This window comes from Mchenga conophoros, linkage group LG15 (genome assembly GCF_057382185.1).
Source record: "Mchenga conophoros isolate Kocher_MC1m ecotype Shallow Benthic linkage group LG15, M_conophoros_male_GT1.1, whole genome shotgun sequence".
Taxonomy (NCBI): Eukaryota; Metazoa; Chordata; class Actinopteri; order Cichliformes; family Cichlidae; genus Mchenga; species Mchenga conophoros.
Window position 1 is genome coordinate 30,646,176 of NC_140540.1, and position 20,952 is coordinate 30,667,127.

At 39.7% G+C, this 20,952-nt stretch overlaps 1 protein-coding gene across 2 annotated transcripts in view; it reads left to right on the top strand.

The window, feature by feature from the left end:
* The window catches only part of slc16a10 (solute carrier family 16 member 10), a 31,422-nt gene that overhangs the window by 3,201 nt on the left and 7,269 nt on the right, over positions 1–20,952 (top strand). Inside the window, exons 2-4 of one of the 2 annotated variants that reach the window (XM_085246251.1) lie at positions 9,307–9,396; positions 13,667–13,811; positions 15,396–15,819. In XM_085246251.1, the coding sequence (XP_085102377.1) occupies positions 9,307–9,396; positions 13,667–13,811; positions 15,396–15,819 (659 nt within the window). The remainder of the gene's footprint in view (positions 1–9,306; positions 9,397–13,666; positions 13,812–15,395; positions 15,820–20,952) is intronic. The other variant, XM_085246252.1, reaches the window with a different exon arrangement.

Below are 20,952 nucleotides of genomic sequence, written 5' to 3' on the forward strand. Positions count from 1 at the left end.
CAATGTATGAAAAACAATGTTGGTTAAGTATTAATTGAGTAATGCATTTCTTAAAGTTTTATGTATATTTTGTCTTTTACTATGCACACAGTTCACACACTGAATTTGTTAGCTAAATCTCTAATGAACTCTGGAAAATTAATAACACTAACAAGTATACTAACAAGTAACAACTACTTTATCCCCTATATATATATATATATAACTTAACATTCAGACAGCACTAATAATTACTTCATTTTTCTATCCATTTGAGATTACAGTGCCTGACTGCCAGGATGTAAATTCTTGAGTTAGAAGTTTTAGTGAGGTCTTTCCTGCTTATTTTCGCTTCATGAGATGGACAGCATCCATTCTTTCCATTTTAATTCCCTGATCCTGTTTCTCAGAAAGAACACAAAGTACTGCTTCAAACTAGATGTTCACTCTTCAGCTTGCCTTCCTGTCGTGAGAACAGAACTAATGAGAATTAATGAGGCAGTTGAGTGGCTCTGAAGTTGGACATTGTCATAGAGGAAGTGCCAGAATGCTAAGAGAACGCATCTATAACAGTCAGGATACAAGTCTTCATAAACATCACAAATCCTTGAATGAGATCCCCTTCTTTCCCACATGAATATTTTTATCTGACTGAGCGTTAGAGGAAATGATGGAATTTAATTGACATGGAGGAAAATAGAATACTAAAATGAATTCCGTTGGATAGCTGGCTCTGTAATGGCTACTGAGTGTAGCGTGATTTGATCGTCTTAGTCTAGTTTCTGAGTCATTTTGGGGGAAGAACTGTAGCTGGGCAACGAATTTTATCAGATATATTAATAATGGTATTTCTAATATCTCATAATGAAAATGTAAAAAGTAAAGATGAGATGGAAGAAACACCCATCAGCCATTGTATGAGTGTTGCTTGTTGGCAACATAACAAGTCGTCTTCTCTGGCTGTGTAGACACTTTACTGCAGATACACTTTTCATCTCCCTGGTCAGGATTTTCCATGGAAATTTGCATCACTTGTTTACACAGACACTGCTGACATAGACTTTACTTTACTCAACTTTAGACAACAGTTTTACTTCCCAGCACAGTCCCTTGGATCTATTTTCTGTTTATCACTGGCTGTAATCACACATATGTGTATTTTTAGCAAGCTTTTCAAGCATTGCATAGCACACATTAAGAGTGCAAGTCACTGCCCCAAAAAAAAGAAAAGAAAAAAGAGTGCAAGTCATATAGAGAGCTTCATTTTAGCACAAGTGAAAGTTGCGACAAGATACTGATATGCAGTCTTGTCTTGGAGGGAGACATAGAACATGTAATAAATTACTCAACCCAAAATATGTACATGAATAAAAAATGATTGCCTGCTGTGAGTTAATTGGTTTTTATTGTTGCAATGAGAGATGGCAACACGTTGCTATTTACGTAGGTTCATTTCAGATCAGCATTTAAGGCTTGTACGTTTTGCAGTAATATTCTCTCCTCTGCTGTCTGTTTCACCGTGTGTGCTTATCTGTTTCGCTGTACACATGGAGTGGAGCAGATAAGACCATCAATATCATGGCCTGTGGTGCATGTCATACACAGAACACGAATACGATGTAACTGAAATGAATATATTAACTTATAAGCACGAATACTCAAAGATATTGAGTCAGTATTAGTCAGTATCTGATGTAGATTGGTGGGTTTAAAAAGCCGAATGGGTTAGACCTCCTTTCTGTTAAGACATTAACATTGTTTCTCATGTTACAGTTTTATTGTGTTACTGGATACTTATTAGTTATTTTCATTTTCCTGTGAGTAAGACACTTTTTGATGGGACAGTTCAGAAGAAATACTTTAATGAACTTTTATTTTGATGATCACCAGGATATAAAAACTGCAGGTATTGATTCACCAATGAAGTCAAATAAAAATAAAAAAATCCTGAAAATGTTTGACTTTGAACCAAAAATAAGGCTTTAAAAAGCTTTTTTTTTAATTCTGTTTCCAAGGGGCGATCGTGGAAGGTTGCCAGTTCGAGCCCTGGCTCTGATAGTTGTGTCCTTGGGCAAGACACTTCACCCATTGCCTACTGGTGGTGGCCAGAGGGCCCGGTGGCGCCAGTGTCCAGCATCCTCGCCTCTGTCAGTGCGCCCCAGGGCAGCTGTGGCTACAATGTATATTTCCATCACCAATGTGTGAATGGGTGGATGACTGAATGTAGTGTAAAGCGCTTTGGGGTCCACAGGGACTAAGTAAAGCGCTATACAAATACAGGCCATTTACTGTTTGAGTGCCATGGCTCTCCTTTATCTTATCTCTGATTTATCCCACTTCGGTACATTTTGAATGGGCATAATTACAGTCAATAAGACCCGAAGTAAAGATAACATAATAGGGAGAGATTGTTGCTGATTTACTGTTTTAACCTTGCCTATTAAAGCCTTCTGATAGGTAGTTTTACTCCTGTTCTTTATGGAGAATGCAGTACAAACAGTAAGTTTTTAATCCTCTAAGTTGACTGGGGAGTTGAAATGTAGGCAGTTCCACATTGAAAACCCCTCATGTGCCCTGTGCTTGGTGATTTGAGTGCAAAGACATACCAACGCACATGTTTGAACGTGTTTCTTTGTCTCACATTCAAGCTCCGATGCGGCTAAAACTGCATATGCCTTGAAACTGCACCTAAGATGAAAATAAATGTTCAGTTAAGGTCTGCAACTTAAAGCAATTATTAGGGCCAGTATTTGTCTGTTCACTTTAAGGACCATGATGGCCTGATTGCTGTAAACGGGTTGCTCTTGTTGGAATAATTAAATTCAGTTCAACTTAGTTTAGTTATATTTATATAGTGCCAAATCACAACAGTTTATATTGTAAGGTCTTTAACTTGTAAGTTTTAATTCTTCTAGGGTCTACATTAATAATAATAATAATTATTATTATAATAACAATAACAATCCCTGCTTGGAATAACTGAAAATACTGCGCATTTCTCTCTTTCCTTTCTGAGAAGAATGATCAAACATTACTGCCTATGAGTAAAACTATATTCTTTTCTGTGATGCAGGGTAATGTGTATGATTTCAGGTCGCATAATGTGTTTATCATGCGTGCTAACATATTAATTTGAATTTGTAGCTGTAGTTCCTATGGTCTGATCTACTACCAATTTACCAGAAATTATCTGCTGGACATTCATGAATTTCTTAAATAGGGATATATATTCCATAAAGAGCAAGTTTCCAATAGCTGAAATCTTCAGCTAGTAGCTGTTTGTTGGTGCCAAAGATAACGCGCTGCAAAGCTCGGAAATTGTCACAGTCAACCAATCACAATGCATTATGTTGGGGTGGGAAGGTCAAGGCTCTATGCTGGTTCCCTCCCTGTGAAAATGCCAGATGGGGTTATTCTTGAGCCTCGTGCCAAAAGCCACTTGGTTGTTGTCTACTGTCAGACCTGCCAAAGAACTTTGGACTAAACACAGAGTTTTTTGATACCTTGATTGTGTTGTTTTGATGACTCTGAAGTAATCAAAACAACATGTATTTAATTGACATTAAAATGTCAATAACAAGACATTATGTGAGCATATTTTGGCTGAATATTGTTTTGACTGTGTATGAAAGGAAAAAATAAAGAGATTGATGGTGCAGTAAAGGATAAAATATTGTTTTAGTATCAGTGCGTGGGAGAGTAAAGCAATGTCAGTGCTTTCACCAACATTAGATCAAGTGTTTTTTGAGTGTGTTAGATCAGTTAACAGTAACTATGACTCCCTTGTACATTAACAGGAATTTGGTTTCCCTCAGTTATAGGGCAGCAGAACTGACTGAAGAGGGATCAGAACACGGGGGAAAGACTATATTAGGACTTTTCACTGCTTGGCTGCTGTCTGCCTTGTACTGAGGGCAAAGTGTTCAGTTGATGTTGAGTTTATTCTGTCAGCAGTCAGGCTTACTATATTGCTGCTTTAGCAGTAATTTACTGTCACATGATGTTTTATGCAAGGGTTTGTTTTGTGAAGTAGACACGTTTCACTAGTTGAAAATGAACTGTTTTAAGTTTATTTTTTTAATTCAAATACCTAAAAGGTTATGGATAATGGATTTCCGATTGAATAATATGCTCAGATGGCTCCTGAAGGAGATGAGACAATTGTCAGTTAAATATTTATCTACAACTACAGGCTTACATGAATGTAACATGCCCAACCAAGTTTACAAGCACTTTTAAAAAGCATAATTGATTGATCTTCATGGGTAACTTGGTTCAAAATAAAACAAAATGACTCCGATGGAATGGCTCCACAAAACCTTGACAAGTTTTAATCATAGACTGGTTAATATTTGACAGGCCGTTTGATTTCAGGCGTGTGTAAGCTTGGGTCTGAGTAGGTGAAGGTTGTCAAGAGATAAAGTCTCGAGAAGATAAACATGCTGGAGGCAGAGCCCACTTCAGTGGCACCAGGACAAATTGTTTGGCCCCCTGCACATGACACGCAGGGGACCAGCCCCTCAGACCACAGCCTGAGGGGCTGGATGTGAACTAATGGCTGTGATGTCCTTGCTCTTGGGCAATGTCAGACTGATTAACAGCAGGCAATCCCTGTGTCACTGCACCAAGATTAGGTCTTGAAACAGTCAGTCTTTATGGTCTCACTCAACCACGTCTAATTGACACAATGTGGAGGTGTTACAGTGCATGACAAGTATGAAAATGCGTTATTTTTACAGGGCAAAAGAGGGAATAAGAGGGAATAAATATCAGAAACAAAATTCTAAGTGGCACCTTCCTGTTTTGAAGGAAAAACAGAGTTGGGATAATGGTATAGTATCCTATAGTACTATCCTATGGTGACTAATATCCCCAAAAAGCTACTGAAGCTCTCAGTAGCCCTCTAGCCTAAGCATGGCATGGGGTACTCTTTGATTTGTTTACTGTCTCCTGCATCCGTTCATTTCATCGACCATGGATAAAATTAACTTTGCACAAAGACCACTGTGAACTAATTAGGAACATCGAACATCACAGGCAGCACCGGCAAAAACCACACTGCCACTATAATAAGATTCACAGGTACATGATCGGTCTGGTCTCCATGTGTCTCTAAGCAGCCATGGTAACCATAGAAAACAGCATGGCCATTATATCACAGTGCTCATATATTTCTCAGGACAAGATTTTAATACGTTTCTCTGTTGCCTCTTTTATCATTACAGATATTATGGATTGATGTGGGTTTTTATTATGTACATACATGTAATTTTTATTATTTTACAATAAAATAAATAATTATTGAAATAAATATTTATTTTAGATCAAGTTTATATGGCATCAACAAATGTTTAAACTTGGGACTGACTTAAAATAAAGTATCTATAGTTTTGTGGTTACTTTTTGTTTCTTTCTTAATACTAACACTATTGTTAGTTACTACAAAAAATCTCATATTTTTAAAGGCAAAGTAGGTTTCTCTGCTGTTTTCAGTTTACTTTTTTTGTTAGTAACACATAGCTAGCTTAGCTAGCATGGTTTTGGAGGGAACTTTTTAGTAAACAAACATAAAATCACAATAGCTTGACACAGATGATAGCTGTATCTGTCATTGTCTTGCTCAAGGCCAATGAAAAGAAACCTTGTGGGGTAATTTAGCCGTAGCCCTTTACAAAAAAAGTACTGATGGAGCAACTGCAGAGTGCATGGAACAATAAGTATTTTATTCAAATTCTCAACAAACACATATTTAAGTACAACAAATCCTCTGATTTACCACAAGATACATAACATGTTAGTCAAAAACACCTTCCGATGGATACATTTTGAAGGTACAGATAATGGCAGTTCTAGGTTAAGTGTTGGCCTTTCTGTGAAACAAGAAGCTGGAGATAAGGGGACTTGGGGAGGAGTGTATGTATTCAAGCTGTTGTTTGCAACACTATACAGTGAGCTTAAAAAAGGGGGTGGACAAAAAGCTCCCCCAATCACCAGCTTGTTCTGACACACCACCCCTTTTTGCTTCCCTCTAACATGAAACACAACTCCCATTTAACATTTTTCATATGGACTTCTAGTATCTGCTGCAGAGGGAAGTCATTCCAAGCATGCATATGATGTGCTTTTTTATGCACAGCCATAAATCGCTCTGCAGCTGCTCCCCAAGTTTTTCCTGTGTCATCAGACAGACCTTTTCACTTCCTGCAGTGTGAGAGGCCAGAAAACACACAAATGATTTGAGTGGGTTGCAAACACACAAAAAACACTTCCCCCTTCTCCACAGTTTCCAGTGGAACTGCCCAATACAAATGGCTTCCAGCTGCTGTAAACTGAAATTGCTATATCCTTGTTGCAGACCCAGATGTTTGACTGCGGCACTAAGAGGCCCTGATTAGGGTTATGACTGGGGTCTTTGTGACTGATCGGCACCAGTTGAAAAGTCATACTGTAACAGTATTACACAGTAAGACCCCTTTAATTCAGCAGGAGTTGTAAGGAGTCTCCCTCATCTCTTTTCCAGCTATCCTGTCCTCTAATTTCTATTCTTTTTTGCTGAAACTTAATTTATACATTTTACAATTTTTTAAATTAATTTAAAAAGATAACACAGTCTTAAGCAGCTGTTATACATTTGTGGGCCAAGCTCCTCTGATTCTGATGCAATCTAGGTATGTGAACCTGTTGTTGTGTCTAGACTTTATTTAACAGATGTAGCAGTGATTAAAACCAACCAACCAAACCAATGGAGGATACTATCCAGTGTATCCTCCATTGTAATACAGTGGGGCAAAAAAGTAGTTAGTCAGCCACCGATTGTGCAAGTTCCCCCACCTAAAATGATGACAGAGGTCAGTAATTTGCACCAGAGGTACACTTCAACTGTGAGAGACAGAATGTGAAAAAAAATCCATGAATTCACATGGTAGGATTTGTAAAGAATTTATACGTAAATTAGGGTGGAAAATAAGTATTTGGTCAATAACAAAAATACAACTCAATACTTTGTAACATAACCTTTGTTGGCAATAACAGAGGTCAAACGTTTACTATAGGTCTTTACCAGGTTTGCACACACAGTAGCTGGTATTTTGGCCCATTCCTCCATGCAGATCTTCTCGAGAGCAGTGATGTTTTGGGGCTGTCGCCGAGCAACACGGACTTTCAACTCCCGCCACAGATTTTCTATGGGGTTGAGGTCTGGAGACTGGCTAGGCCACTCCAGGACTTTCAAATACTTCTTACGGAGCCACTCCTTTGTTGCCCGGGCGGTGTGTTTTGGATCATTGTCATGTTGGAAGACCCAGCCTCGTTTCATCTTCAAAGTTCTCACTGATGGAAGGAGGTTTTGGCTCAAAATCTCACGATACATGGCCCCATTCATTCTGTCCTTAACACGGATCAGTCGTCCTGTCCCCTTGGCAGAAAAACAGCCCCATAGCATGATGTTTCCACCCCCATGCTTCACAGTAGGTATGGTGCTCTTGGGATGCAACTCAGTATTCTTCTTCCTCCAAACACGACGAGTTGAGTTTATACCAAAAAGTTCTACTTTGGTTTCATCTGACCACATGACATTCTCCCAATCCTCTGCTGTATCATCCATGTGCTCTCTGGCAAACTTCAGACGGGCCTGGACATGCACTGGCTTCAGCAGCGGAACACGTCTGGCACTGCGGGATTTGATTCCCTGCCGTTGTAGTGTGTTACTGATGGTGACCTTTGTTACTTTGGTCCCAGCTCTCTGCAGGTCATTCACCAGGTCCCCCCGTGTGGTTCTGGGATCTTTGCTCACCGTTCTCATGATCATTTTGACCCCACGGGATGAGATCTTGCGTGGAGCCCCAGATCGAGGGAGATTATCAGTGGTCTTGTATGTCTTCCATTTTCTGATGATTGCTCCCACAGTTGATTTTTTTCACACCAAGCTGCTTGCCTATTGTAGATTCACTCTTCCCAGTCTGGTGCAGGTCTACAATACTTTTCCTGGTGTCCTTCGAAAGCTCTTTGGTCTTGGCCATGGCGGAGTTTGGAGTCTGACTGTTTGAGGCTGTGGACAGGTGTCTTTTATACAGATGATGAGTTCAAACAGGTGCCATTCATACAGGTAACGAGCGGGGGACAGAAAAGCTTCTTACAGAAGACGTTACAGGTCTGTGAGAGCCAGAGATTTTCCTTGTTTGAGGTGACCAAATACTTATTTTCCACCCTAATTTACGAATAAATTCTTTACAAATCCTACCATGTGAATTCATGGATTTTTTTTTCACATTCTGTCTCTCACAGTTGAAGTGTACCTCTGGTGCAAATTACTGACCTCTGTCATCATTTTAAGTGGGGGAACTTGCACAATCGGTGGCTGACTAAATACTTTTTTGCCCCACTGTAAAAGAAATAAAGTGTCATAATTAGTCTCTTAGGATAACTCCACAGAATTTATACATGTCGATTACAGTTCCTCTTAAAAAAGATTTCTGTTGCTTCCTTTTAATTCAAATAAAATGCCTACTCCAGACCAAATAATCAGAGAAGTGAGAAATTGTGTCATGGAAACAGAATAAACACCAACACTAACTTCAGCACGTCTTTGGTACACTAAATTTTAATTTGAGAACTCTTGCATGCTCTACAATCCCAAGTTCATCCACCGTCTCAAAAAGGTTTTTATAGGTTTCTTCTTTTGAGGCCAGCCTTCTGATTGGATGCCCATGAACCATCTTGAGGATATCCCTTCTTGACGATGTCATAGAGATCCAAAAGTATTCAAAATCATTTAAAATATTGAAAACTATTTAAATGGGCAGTATGTTGCCTCAAGAAGGTCCTGGGTTCGAATCCACCATCGGGGCCTTTCATTGTGGAGTTTGGATAGTCTCTCTGTATATGCATGGGTTCTGTCCAGGTACTCCAGCTTTCTCCCACAGCCCAAGACATGCAGTTAGTGGGGTTAGGTTAACTGTTAGTTCCGAATGACTGTTAGTGTGTATGGCTGTCTGTCTCTCTGTTTCAAGAGATGCAAACAACATGCTTTATTTGCATGTTGTTGTTTTTCCTTTTCTTTTTAAGGAGCTTGAAAAGAAAACCTTCAAGGGGCCTAAAAAAGTTTCAAGAAAGCTCCTTTGATTACTATGACCTGGATGACTGAGAACCTACACAGACTTTTCTTTTTTTTTTCCTTTTAGATATAATTATTTGAGATTAGCATTAGGAAGCAAAGCTGGGAGGATGTGAATCGAGTGCAGTTAGCTGGGAAGTATGTGGGTCACTAAAACATATTCACTGCACTTAGTTGGCATTTCTTAACTTCCCTTTTCCTTTTTCTTCCCCCAGCTCTCAATGCTGTCGTCAGAGAAGAATGTGCTCTGCCTTGTGGGAGGCAACTGTGCGTTCAGTGCAGCAGGGTCCACTTCCTGAGCCCTGGTCAGCGAGTCCAAATGTCTGATAGTGAGCTGGCTGTGAGGCTGCTGGGTATAGACAGCTGCAGGATTTAAGGCCACTGCTCTGCTTAGTTTCTTCTGTCTGTGAGATTAAGGAGCCTGGATGTAACTACAGTACATGAAAGGCTAGGTGTTTCTAGCCAGCTAATAGCTTATCAGATTGAAGTGGCTGTGTGGATGTTAGACCACACAATTATCGACAGGTCCAACTGAATTGTTTTTGCATATCATTTAGTCCTTTGGAATTTAAACAGAACAACTTGTGGTCTGTATGTTGTCTCTCAGAAGAACTGAGCTATTCTAGTATTCTACTTTGTAATTAAGTACAGTAATTAATAGTTGCACATGGTGAAGAAGTGAAATGTTAAATATTTCTAACAGTGGTTTATTTAGCATAACTGCCGATGGTTATTGCATTTGAAGAAAAAACAGAGCACCACCTACAGAGTCTTAAATTGGATTCAGGAGGGGCTCTCTCCTCCACAGCCGCTGCTCCTCCACATGAAAAGGAACTAGGTGAGGTGGTTCAGGCATCTGACAAGGATGGCTCCTTGACGCCTCCTGGGTGAGGTGTTCCAGGCATGTTCCAACGGGAGGAGGCCCTGGGGTAGAACCAAAACACGCTAGAGAAATCTCTTGTCTGGTTTGTGAACGCCTTGGTGTTGCCCTGGACAAGTGGAAGAAAATGGATGAATGGAAACACTGTCCAGTAATAGCTCTAACTAACATGGTCACTGTATCAGGTTATCATAAAATCTTGATTCCCGGTGGTTACCTTTTTAATATTTTCCACCGTTCACTGAACTGCCAACTGAATCTGAAAAAACAGCTACTATTATTTTGTCTCCAAAACTTTTACATAGTGTGATCTCTAAAGTTAAACCTGGGTTTGGGTGTACTTTCATGGAATACCAGTTTGTACCTTTATCTCCACCAGCACCAATAAAAGAAACGGTGATGTACCCAGCAAAACAAGAGCTCTTGGAAAGTGAAGTGAAATAATGATGATGGCCTGATCACAATGTTGGGGCGTGCTGGGTGTTTTTATATATATATATATATATATATATATATATATATATATATATATATATTTAAAGCCATTAAAGTCAATACTACGTCATGGTAACAAACACTTTTGCATTGGTGCTGTGTTGATACAGGGGGACATCTGGTCTTGTTTTTGGTTTGTTGGCCGTGAGAGCATTTTAGTCGCTAAAACCTTTTTCCTCCTCACTTTGTGTTCATTATAGTGGAACAGCCTGGGACTTCGGGGTAAGTTGTAAGTGGTCTATAGTGTTAAATGAAGCCTGTCTTCATTCTCCATGCTTCAACTAGACATTGGTAACATCTTTGGTCAACAGATTCCTAGAACGTGCCATAGAGATGTTCTGTTTGTTTAATTACCTGAGCAAGTCTTGTGCTACCTCAATACTGCAAAATGCCTCATCCATTAGATGCTTTTGTTAATTTTGGTTATAAGATAACTCTTCAGATAGCTTTTTTAAATGCAAACCCTTTGAATTTATTCATACATTTAAGTAAAGTCTTCAGTGCTCCGTTTGTGGCATTCAGTGCAGTGATCTCACTTGATGTTTCATAGAAATTAGGATTAAAGAGATAGATAAATATATTTGTTTTAAGGAAGGAAAATAAAGAAAAATGACATGAACTTATAAACGTACATGCTATAGCTAAACTTGTCAGCACATAGCACAGGGGATGTTTAATTATAATTAATGGGTAAACAGTGGTAATTATTTGTCAGTACTTGAAACAAAGTTAAGAAACTTTTTAAAAATAATTTTAAAGTAATGACTAAACGGCCAAAATATTCGAAATTATTACATTTATTGAGCCGTTAAGCTAGTCAGTTAATAGTTAGCTTGAAATATTAGAAATTAGAGTTAAAACTGCACAAATGCATAATTGAGCATAACAAAAAAACACTGACATTTCAGTTATTGTTCAATGATATTATTGACAGGTCCAACTGAATTGTCTTTCAAAACCCTCTTTCAAAACAACACGTGATGCATGGTGTCATTACTGAAGTTCTTGGGGTCGTTAGGGAAAATCAGGCAAGAATGCCCAAAGTAGTTACCTCAAATGATACACAGGCTTTCTGAGTTTTAAAATATGCAGTTTTCTGTGGATAACAGGTGTATTATGCAGTTTCCTAGGTCTCAAGGTTCAGTTGTTGTGGGGTGACTGGGTTCAGAGTTGGGGGGGGTTCCAGCGAAGCAGACGGATGACTTAGGGAAACTCGTCTGCTAGTATTTAAAGCAGTGCCCGTAGCTAGAGGTGGATGTCACTGGGACACAGAGAATCCTGATTTTACATCGTTTTTAATCTAGAATTTCTCTTGTCTGAAGCATAAATGCTTTTAAATCAAGATAGCCAGAAGAGCACAACAGCAATTTCCTGTTGCTTTTGAAGGATTCTTGCTTCTTCTCGTTCACTGGCATTTATTAGAGTGAACATTTTCTGACTTACTGTGTTGTCTGGAATAACTCTAAAGAAGCTTTGGGAGTTCCCCCGAATGATAAAGACTATGTGTTCCTCTGACTTTCGGTCCATCCTTGTTATCAGAGTTTTAATTTGTACTTTGGTTTATGACGGAATGGCTGTAAAACTGATATAGAACCTAACAACATAAGTGCGTTTAGTGTTTACAACATTAATCCTTACATGACAAATATCTAAACTATCATGGTGAATTACTGTTGTGTAAAAAAGTGACTGTGATAAGAAATAAAATGAAAATAACTGTTTCCACATTTCGCAGGGACCACTAGGTAATAAACAACTGTGGACAGTTTGATTTAAACAATGAGCAATAAAGCCTCTCAGTTGCTGGCTGACTGTAAACTCTTGGCACACTGAAATAAACACGTCTCCTCAAGTGTGACTTTAAAAAGGGAGAAGCTGGTGACAGTGTTGTCCAGATTAATCCTAAAATCACAACCACACTGGTGTTTTTCTTTGGAACTTCATAGCATCTGTTTCATTTGGAAACCTGAGATTGCTTAATACTCTGCCAGCATGGGGTGAGGTGAGGAGAATAAAATCCCAGCAACAACCCTGAAACTTGACACAAGGGTTTCCTGTTAGTCGTGTAAAAAAACAGACAACAAAAGCATTCCAGCTCCAGTTGGTCTTTCCCACAAGTTTCACCTGACTTAGCTTCAGAGTCAACAACTTTTTATATGGCTTGTGTCACATGTGCTGACCTGTTGTTCACCTGAAGGCATTTCTGGTCTCTATTGTTATCTGGTATTGGATGTGTGATGTCTTAAAGAGAAAGTTCCCAGTTCCCAGCAGTCTTTTGTACAAAAACATGTCACTCTCGCCTTTTTCCCTATAGTCATGACAAACACACTAACAGAATAGCTTTGTTCACAGCAATTCTTATTTACCTTTTAAGGGGCCTTGGTATAGTCCATTCATTGTCTAAAACAAATTTTTTTGGCTTTCCCCCTGCATTAAAATGAACTTTCTTCTCATTGGCTGGCTTTTGCAAAGAAACAGTTTGAACAGCAGGTGAGTAGGTCTTGCACAGCCGGAGCTGTTAATCTGAGATGACCATGTTATGATTGTCCCCCCTCACTGATGCCAGTTAGAGTAAACTTGAACCTTTGGCTCACAGGTATGACTTACTAACGACCTCAGTATTTGAAAATTAATAATAATGTATTTTGTATCTTGTGTGTTCTGTCACCAAATGGTTTATTTGCTTCTTTTCCATCTACGAAGGAAATCATACGAGGAATGTGTAAATGTATAGACTATGTACGTAAGAAGCATTTGTAAAGCCCGAGTTCAGTAGATTCAAATACAAAGTACAGCAGGAGTAAAATGGCCAAGATGTAAAAAAGGGAACTCATGACGTTGGTAAGGCATGTGATGACTGGTTGCCTAGTAAGCTGTACAGTCTGTGTGTATCCTTGAGTAAATGTGTGCATCGATACAGAAACAATAGTGTTCTGTTATTGCAACATGACCCTTTGTTTAGCGGTTAGTGTCTGTAGTGTAAAGTATTTTCCTGGAGACAGTTGTGCAAGGTGTTTTTTTCCTTCCCTGTATCTACTATTGTGGGGTCTACCTTACAATATAAAGCACCTTGAGGCAACTGTTGTTGTAATTTGCCGCTATATAAATAATATTGAATTGAATTGAATTCAACTGAATTGAATTGAAATATAATAGAATCATGACATTCATTCTGTCTTCCCACTGTGTGTCTCCTGCAGCATGGGTGGGCTCCCTCTCCATGGGCATGATTTTCTTCTGCTCTCCCATCGTCAGCATATTCACCGACATGCTCGGCTGCAGAATTGTTGCAGTGGGTGGTGCTGCTGTGGGTCTGGTCGGCCTACTGGGTAGCTCCTATGTCACGTAAGGAAGTTTTCCAACTCACAACTGCATAAGAATTTTTTTTAAATTTCTTAAGATAGCATGCTTTTGCTTTATGTATAATTCTTTTGTAGCACCTTTTAACTGTTATTTAACTTTGCACGTACAGGCAAAACCTTAGTATTATAGGATATCAGGCCTGTCTCGCTTCACTTTTTTGTCACATGACAAAATATGCATACAGTGTTTTCCACTGAAAAAGATTGTATTTGGGGCAGTAACAAGGCACCCATGATTTCTTATATGGTTTCCACAACTATAATATATCATGCTTTTTAGAAACTTCTAAGTTAACATTTTGGGCTGCATGTTGTGAGGGCAAAATGCATAGACACATGCTAACTAGTACTAAGTAACAAATGAAATACAGGACATTCACTCATCTAAAGTCAAACGCAAATGTCTTGGATGCACTGTATCTTGCAGCACAACACATTTACCCTAAATATCAAATACCAATATCACAAACATAGTGAAGAGGTCAAACTCAGTGACTCTGTTCACTTGGCGAAACTTTCAAAATGAGAGCAAGGGGACTGTACTGTAGTCCTGTTGGTTAATTGAATGGTAAAAATAAAAATAAAAATCAGTGTAACTGTGTGGTCTGCCTGATTTTATTTGATCAATTCGATGAGTCAGTTTGATCTCCCAAAACAAAACATTTTATATAAAATGATGACTTCATGGTAAAAATGACCTAGAATCTCATTGTGGCCTACAAGTGAGGAAACACTCACACAGTCATATGTGGTTCAAGCAACGCAACAAGTGCAACGCACACACTTTATCACTAGAGTAAGCAATAAAACTGCTGAATTACAGGTGGTCAAATGACAGAAACTGTGGTCAGGAAGCTAAGTTCTCAGGGTGCAGACTTACTATGTGACTGCTATTGGCACTTAGATATTTATTTAAGCCAAACAGAACTTTGAAACTCACTGTGTGCAAAACCATTTCCAAAAACGCTAGGCCCCTGTATAAAATGTAAGTAAAAAGAGAATGCAGTGATTGGCAAAGCTCATAAACCTATAAAATATTTTATTAACAGTGGAACTAAGAACATGTACTATTTTAAGGAAAAGGCATGTGGTCATTTTGAATTTGGTGGCAGCAACATGCTGTCTGTCAGTTTTCATGAAATAGTAAAATAACTTAGTTTAAACAATTGATAACTTTTATAGTTATGAGTCACTGACAATGTAAACCAATATGCACCATCGGTTAGAATGTGTCATAATGTGTTAAAAATATTTAAACTAATTATTTGTTGTCACTGAAGTTATAGCAAATTAACTTAATGTGAGACTTACTCTGTATTTGATTTATGTGAATGAGAATTGTGTTACTGCGTTGCATTTGATTTAACCTAATACGTGATAAAGCTTCTTGAAACAAAAATCTGTATCGTAATTTAAACAACGTTTTTTTGGACCTTTAAAGACATTTGACATCTTATTTTATAGTTGCTGCTGCTAAGAACTGATTATTTTCTGGGAAATATCTTGCAGATGAATTGGCAACTCTGAATGAATCGACTGTACACTGATGTTATTTATTTGCTCCTAGGTCCCTGGACCTCATGTACTTCACATACGGCATTGTGTTCTCCTGCGGCTGCTCTTTCGCCTACCAGCCAAGCCTGGTCATCCTTGGCCATTACTTTAAGAAGCGCCTTGGCCTCGTAAATGGTATTGTAACAGCCGGCAGCAGCGTCTTCACGATCGCTATGCCCTTTGTGCTGTCAGCCTTACTGAAAAACATAGGCCTATACTCCACCCTGCGTGTCCTCTGCATCCTCATGCTTGTGCTGATGCTGGCTGGCTTCACTTACAAGCCCCTGCTGCCGGTCAAACCGAAAGACTCCCAAACAGGCAGCTCACACCTAAAACAGATTTTCAACGTCAATATCTGGAAGTCGTGGGGATATCGCATCTGGGCCTTCGGCATTCCCGCTGCCCTCTATGGCTACTTTGTGCCTTATGTTCATCTGGTAAGTACTTATCACTTCTTTCATCTGCTGTGCTAATAATATTTATGCTGGCATTCATACTTACTGTTTGTGTATGTGCCGTTCACTCCCCTCCAAACAAGGGGTTGGTAATGATCCATTTGACATATGGGAGCATGCCAATTCCAAGATTCCACAGTGTGATTTTGCAACTATCCTACTCCTTGGTTCTGGATCTCATTATTGGCATGGTTAACAAGGAATAAGGGTGAGAGGTTAGCTAGCTTCAACAGCACAGTCATCAAAACTCATAACAGCTATGTGAATAACAGAACTGTGAAAGGGGAGAGGAAGGGAAGTTGAAACCATGGCAGGATCTTCCAGACATTCAGCGGTGGCACAGAGTGTTACTGTCTTTTAATATTTTGCTTTTTGGCAACTGTGATAAATTAAAAATTTTATTTAAGGGAGGATGCAAAAGGAGACAGAAAAACACATCATTTGAGAACGTTTCCAGAGTTCCATCACGTGCACCAGTGTTATATCAGACAAATTTTCTCCAAGTGTGCACTTCAATATCACTATAATCCCAAGGACAAAACATCTAAACGCAAGCTAGACAGCTAAGTGCATGCTGAAGATGCATGGGACAGGATAGGAGAGCCAGCTCTTCAAGACAAGACTCAGCTGAACATCTGCACCCAAACAGAGAGAGGGCACTCCTTTGAGAATTCTAATGTTCACAGTTTGGAAACATGGTTTGAGAGAAGAGTCATCATTAGACTATCAGTCATTCTAATATGTGTGTGTGTAATATGTGGCTGTAATAATTCACATGATGGCAGGGTGGAGCAGTGTCGCACAAAGAGTTCACACCTTGCCTCGTGAGACCCTTAATGATTTGAAATGATGGGGATTCCAGTAGAAATGTTGGTGCTTTGCGCACGGCTTATTTGGCACGATACAAATGCACAAAAGTGGCACAAAGATTACAGTTTTACTATTGCAGGCTTTTCTTGACACCGAATTATCCTTGCTGTGCATGACGTGTCCATACCACCGTTGGCGTGCTTCCCTCATCATCTTTTCGATTGGGGCAACTCTGAGTCATTTTCGAACATCTTCATTTGTCACACAATCCGGGCGGGTTAAGCCCAGACATCCACCTGAGCATCTTCATCTCCATGGAGGATCTGCTCGTGTTTCTTGGTGGCTCGCCAGCATTCCGCTCCATATAGGGCCACCGGCCATAGGACTGTCTTGTAGATGTTCTACAAGACAGTCCTATGGTCCAAGGTGTTCAGGCATCCTCTTATTGCACAGGATGCCGGTGGATTTACGCCATTTAAGCCATGCTGTGTTGACTCGTGAGCACACATCCGGGAGAGTCTCGCCGTCCGCCGAGACCAGGGACCTGAGATATTTGAATTGGGCCGTCTTCTTTAACTCCTGGCCGTCGATCTGGATCAATCCCAGGATCTGAGGGCCACATTCTAGGTATTCCGTTTTCTTGGTGTTCAGGTGCATTCCACTTTCTTTCAGCTGATCCTTCCATTCCTGCGACTGCTCTTGTAGAGGCAGGCGGTCTGGGTTTACGAGTGCCACATCGTCTGCGTAAAGGAGGGTCCAAGGTATTGGTTATTGTAATGCTGTGTTCATGCAGAGGATGAACAGCAGGGCTGAGCTTTGGTGGACGCCTAAACGGTGGTGAGGTCTCCCTGCATTATAATGTTTTTTAAAAAATATTTAAATGCACTGCCTGCAGAGCCATGGGTCCATCAGCGCAATGCAATTACATTGATGTATGCAATTAAAATGAACACAAGGCCAAATTACTTAAGATGGCGCATTTAAAGAATAGCTCAACAAACACAGTTTGCTAATGTATTTGTGCACAATCCTGAAATATAAATTGGAATTTATTTGTAATAAAGGTCTCTGTGTGTAATTGTGACATGGTCCACTTATGGTCAATTTTGGGCTACTTTTACATATTATATTTTACTAGATATTTAGTTCACCTTTCTTAATACAATGATACTTTTCTAGAGCCATTTTGAAATATAACTATTCAGTGCTTTCAACAACATAAATACAATATAGTGTGACTCTACAGCATTGGCAAAGAGCCCTGACTCTCAAAGACAGACATATTAAAAACAAAACAAAAATGATTAAAGAAAATCAGTCTCGGCAGGTAGATGTCAGCTGATTTTGTAGTGTGGGTTGCCTGGCTCTTTTTTCACCACAACAACTTCCTAGTTCCTCATGTGTTCATTATTTAGCTGTGTGGTCCTGGTGAATGTGGCATAATATGGAAGGAGGATTTAATCTGCAGTTCCGTAAACATGTGTCGCTTTCCCTAAATCAGTGTTTATTTCTGCTTTAAGATAGGAAACTTTGAGCTTAGAGACAACGTCTTGGGAGGGCTGCAGAAGGGGAGCCTGTATGTACTGGAAAGACTCAGGAGATGCCTGTTTATTTGGAGATGGTGACTTTGTTATTGGAGGGAGATCAGAGTGTCCTGTGGATCAATGCCTGTGTTTTCCCAACCCTTCTCATGTCTGCTACACAGACTGGGATAACACTTGGATCTGGCTGAAGCCTCAGCACCAGCACTGGACTAACAGCCTCGGCAGCGATTCTTCCCCCCTACCTGCACCTAAAGCCCCAGCCCTGTGGGATGGAAAAGCAGAAAAACATGTGTCCAGCAGCATATTGTTCGGCTTGTTGGAACGGAGTCCTGTCAGATCCTCCAAACAGCTGTATACTTTTTATTTTTTTATAGTGTCTATTTCCTTGAGCAAAGTGCTGAGCGCGGCCTTTTGAAATAGCCTTGCCCTAGTACCACGTATGTTTTTCATCTTGCTTACCTCTTTACTTAAAGAGTAAAGTCCAGTTCTCAACTTATTGCTGATTAGAGAAAAAAGAAGTTGCCTTTGTGTTTGCTCTGTAAATGGCTTGATAAAAGGTATGCTATTGCTTTGCCAAGTGCAAAGTGGGAAAGGAATTTGTGAAAATTATGCAACTTGCTGAAGGCCAATATGTTAGAAAGTTTGATCTTATCATCAAGACAGATAATCCATGTCCTCCCTTTCCTGAATCAACATAATTGAATCATGGAACACCATAAAGGACCATTCAGAGCCGTACTTTTCTTCAGATAGCTGTGTCTACTTTTAAAATAAGCTTGTTTCATTTTTTTAATGAGGAGCGCCTGCAGGGCTGCAGTGTGTGGGCTGGATGTTTGATGATCATTACACATCTGCGAGAGAGTAGGAGAACGACAGCACTTGGGAAGGTTGGGTTGGTGCACTGGGGCTCTAAAGGGGAAAACTCTCCCTATAATTGAAATGTATTTTGTGTTAAGGTGCTCTAGTTTGTTACCTTGCTAAATCCACCAACTATAGATTTCTTTGTTAGACATCTGAACTAGTCATAAGTAGCAGCTCAGGTTATTGAGAACTTCAGTGATTGTTATGCTTAATATAATGTCATCAGCTATGCATGCTGGGTGAGAATTTATGAGATGAACCACTTTATTTTTCTTTACATTTATATATCGGTTGGAGCAGGAAGCTTTGAAAATGTAACCTAACCTGATAATGTGGGAATGAGTCAGATAGGGAATATCTAAAAAAAGATCCACGATCATTTACCAGCCATATAGCTGTGAACAAAGGATCTTTGTTTGACTGATAGTTCGCTGGTATCATAGATCTCATCATGGCAGTGAGTAGGTGATGCTAGGTTGTAACTCATACACTTCCATATTATCTTACATATTTGCTATATGACTCTCTTGGTCTGCTTTTCCTGACTGAACCACATTCTCCATAAGGTATTCACTACTGTATGACACATGAGGAATATCAATCACCTTCAGAAGGCTAGGCTGAAGCAATAAATTTCAACAATTATCAACTGTCCACTGGTTTATGTCTGATAATGTGATCGTGTGATTGAGGGAGCAGCACGTTTGTCACGTGAACCTTCCAAGCAGAATTCTAGGTGGCAAAGTTCAAGATACATCTAACTTCACTTTAAAACTATCCTCCCTCTGGTCAGCCTCAACTGAGTGTGTGTATCATAAGTTAATCTCCTGACACTTATACAAACAAACAAAGATGTGTGTAGCATTGCTTCTTGGATGTAAGACTTCCTAAAGACAGAGCATGTTGTTGTACATTGGCAAAGAATGTAAGTCTCCCAGAAAGTGTAGGGGGTGATGGTGATGGGTCTATACATCAGCAGACTGCAGGTCCTTTGAAGAGGTCTGCTGCACATTGCCTGGAGGTAGAAACACAGCAGGCCCCTCTTTCTCTTCTCGGTCCTCACAGATTAATGCTTAGCAGTAGGAATGACGTGGCTACAGGAGATAATGTGGAAAGCCAACATCTGGACAGTGTAAACTAGAAAACGGCATTCGCTGGAAGCTGAAATACAAATGAGCACTGAAATATGGACAAGCTAGATAAAAGGATCTGATGATATGATAACAACAAACTGACCTGTTGCCTGAAATATGGCTGCTGTCATATAAATAAAAGGATTTGTAAAACCGGACATTTTTTTGAACCCAGTTCTGCAAAACCATTCAACCCCAGATTTCTGAAAAACGCATGCAGAATGTGAAGTAAAAGATACATTGAGTGAAAAATTTAGTGAATTTTCCCTCTCTTCATTCAACTATATGCATCCACAGGAGTGCAGCGCAGTGCTGACAGACTTATAAAAAACAAAGACCACACCAGGTGTCACTCCTGTCAACCAAGAACAGAAAACTGATGCTACAGGTTGGCAGAGTCACCTTTTATCATCAAACTGGTTTCTCAAACATGCCAATGAGTTCACTGTACTCAAATGGCTTCCTCAGCCACCTCCTCCTAATCCAATAGAGCACCTTTAGGATGAGGTAGCACAGGGGATTTGCATTATGGATGTACAGCCAACAAATCTGCAGCAACTGTGCGATGCTGTCGAGGCAACAAGGACCAAAATCTCTGAGGAATATTTGCAGCACCTTGGTAAACCTTTGCCATGAAGAATTTAAGTAATCCTAAGGCAAAAGGAGGTACAACCCGGTACCAGAAAGGTGTACCTAGTTAAGTGTCCAGTGAGGTTAGATCTCAGGCAAATATCTTCATGTAGTTAACACACAAATCCACAATGACT